General features: G+C 45.5%; 1 protein-coding gene across 1 annotated transcript; it reads right to left on the bottom strand.

The window, feature by feature from the left end:
- Positions 1–665: 665 nt before the first annotated feature.
- Positions 666–1,622, bottom strand: LOC127197875 (olfactory receptor 10G6). The gene has a single exon (XM_051155715.1). It carries the CDS (start codon positions 1,614–1,616, stop codon positions 666–668), a length of 951 nt encoding a protein of 316 aa, XP_051011672.1. The 5' UTR covers positions 1,617–1,622.
- Positions 1,623–1,785: the final 163 nt, after the last annotated feature.

Below are 1,785 nucleotides of genomic sequence, written 5' to 3'. Positions count from 1 at the left end.
ACTTTATGCACATGGAAAGGAAACCTTTCCTTGACATACTTACCTAATTTTTACCAAAGTAGAGACCTGGGAAAGTCCAGCTGAATCTCCCCAGGTCACTGGGAAGTATACATATAATAGGTCCTTCATACTGAAGTAAAATTGCTCCTTCATGTTCAAGTACAATGGTATTCCTTTGTTAGAGTAAAAGGCGGAGACAAGAGAGTTGGGAGAGTCAGCCAGTACTTCCCCGATCCATAGTTGTATGCTAATGACAAGAAATACTTAATTTACACAAGGTTTTCTGGCCAAGGTTAAGTTTAACAGTTTAAAGGAAGGTTATATGACAACACAGGACTTAGAACTTAAAAATGCACACATACATGGTACCAGAGAGACACATCCTTCACGTGGTCTTTGTACTTATCTTACAAATTTACTGCTAGATGATGCCCTCGTTCAGTGGGATTTTAATTCATTTTCCATATTGCTGAAGAGTGATGTGTGAAATCGTGAGTACCAACAAATTACAGTGTAGAAGTTTCCAGGTTCCTGCTTCTAAGAGAAATCCTCTCCTTCCCGTACTAAACCTATTTTCCTGTTTCTGTCTGAACGCTTCCTAGTTGCTCGGCACAATATCTTTCATCCTTGTGCTTGCACTTAAGGTAGGACTGTGCTAGGTGAAGTCAGAGAGACTGCACCTCCTTGAGGCCTCCCAGCCTCCGCAATGCTGCCTTCATCTCTTTGTTGCGTAGTGTGTAGATGATGGGGTTAAGCAAGGGAGTAATGACTGTGTAGAAAACGGCTACTACCCCATCCAGAGGCTCCTGTGAGCCAGGCCGCAAATAAATGAAGGTGCAGGGCACGTAATAAACAATGACCACAGTGAGGTGGGCAGCACAGGTAGAGAAGGCATTGCGACGCCCATCTGCAGATCGGATTCGTAGAATGGCAGCCACGATGTAGCCATAGGAAGTGAGGATGAGAACAAAGCAGGTGAGGGCCAGGAAGCCAATGTCTACAAAGGTGACCAACTCATTGATGGTGGTGTCTGCACAGACTAGACGGAGAATGGCAGGGATGTCACAGAAAAAGTAGTCAACTCGGTTTGGGCCGCAGAAAGGCAGCCTAAATATGAAACTCGTTTGGAAAAGTGAGTGGATGGTCCCTCCGATCCAGGTGCCCAAAGCTAGGTAGTTACAGATGCTGCGAGTCATGATGGTAGCATAGTGTAAAGGCTTACAGATGGCCAGGAATCGGTCATAAGCCATGAGTGTGTAGAGAAAGCATTCAGTGCAGCCCAGGAAATGGAATGAAAACAGCTGAATCACACATCCGCCAAAGGAGATAATTCTGCTATCCAAGAGAAATCCAGATAGCATCTTTGGGACAATAGCAGAGGAAATTGTCATGTCTAAGAAAGAGAGGTGACACAGGAACCAGTACATGGGCCGGTGGAGCCGGACGTCCACCAAGACAGTGAGGATGATGAGCCCATTGCCAGAGACAGTGAGGAGATAGATGACAAGGAATGCCAGGAACAGTGGAATCCTGAGCTGAGGTGGGTGATGCAGGCCCACCAGGATGAAGTGAGACACAGAGGTCTGGTTGCTGCTTTGCATGTCCTTGACAATCATATCTGACAGAAGACAGCAGGGGGAAAGGCTTAATGTTCTTGTGAAGTCTTTGGACATGGCACGTACATTCTGCATTATTCTCAATCAGACATAAAAATGGTTTTCTCCCTTCCTTACTTTCATTCTGCCTCCCGTTTCTTTTTATTTCCCTCATTCTCTCCCTATCACT

Source organism: Acomys russatus, chromosome 14 (genome assembly GCF_903995435.1).
Source record: "Acomys russatus chromosome 14, mAcoRus1.1, whole genome shotgun sequence".
NCBI classification, from domain to species: domain Eukaryota; kingdom Metazoa; phylum Chordata; class Mammalia; order Rodentia; family Muridae; genus Acomys; species Acomys russatus.
Note: the sequence above shows the minus strand (reverse complement) of the source record. Positions and strands in the feature narration are given on the sequence as shown.

What these genes read in the sequence shown, in the direction of transcription:
- LOC127197875 (XM_051155715.1), bottom strand. Translation starts at nt 1,616, where the DNA reads ATGATTGTCAAGGACATGCAAAGCAGCAACCAGACCTCTGTGTCTCAC.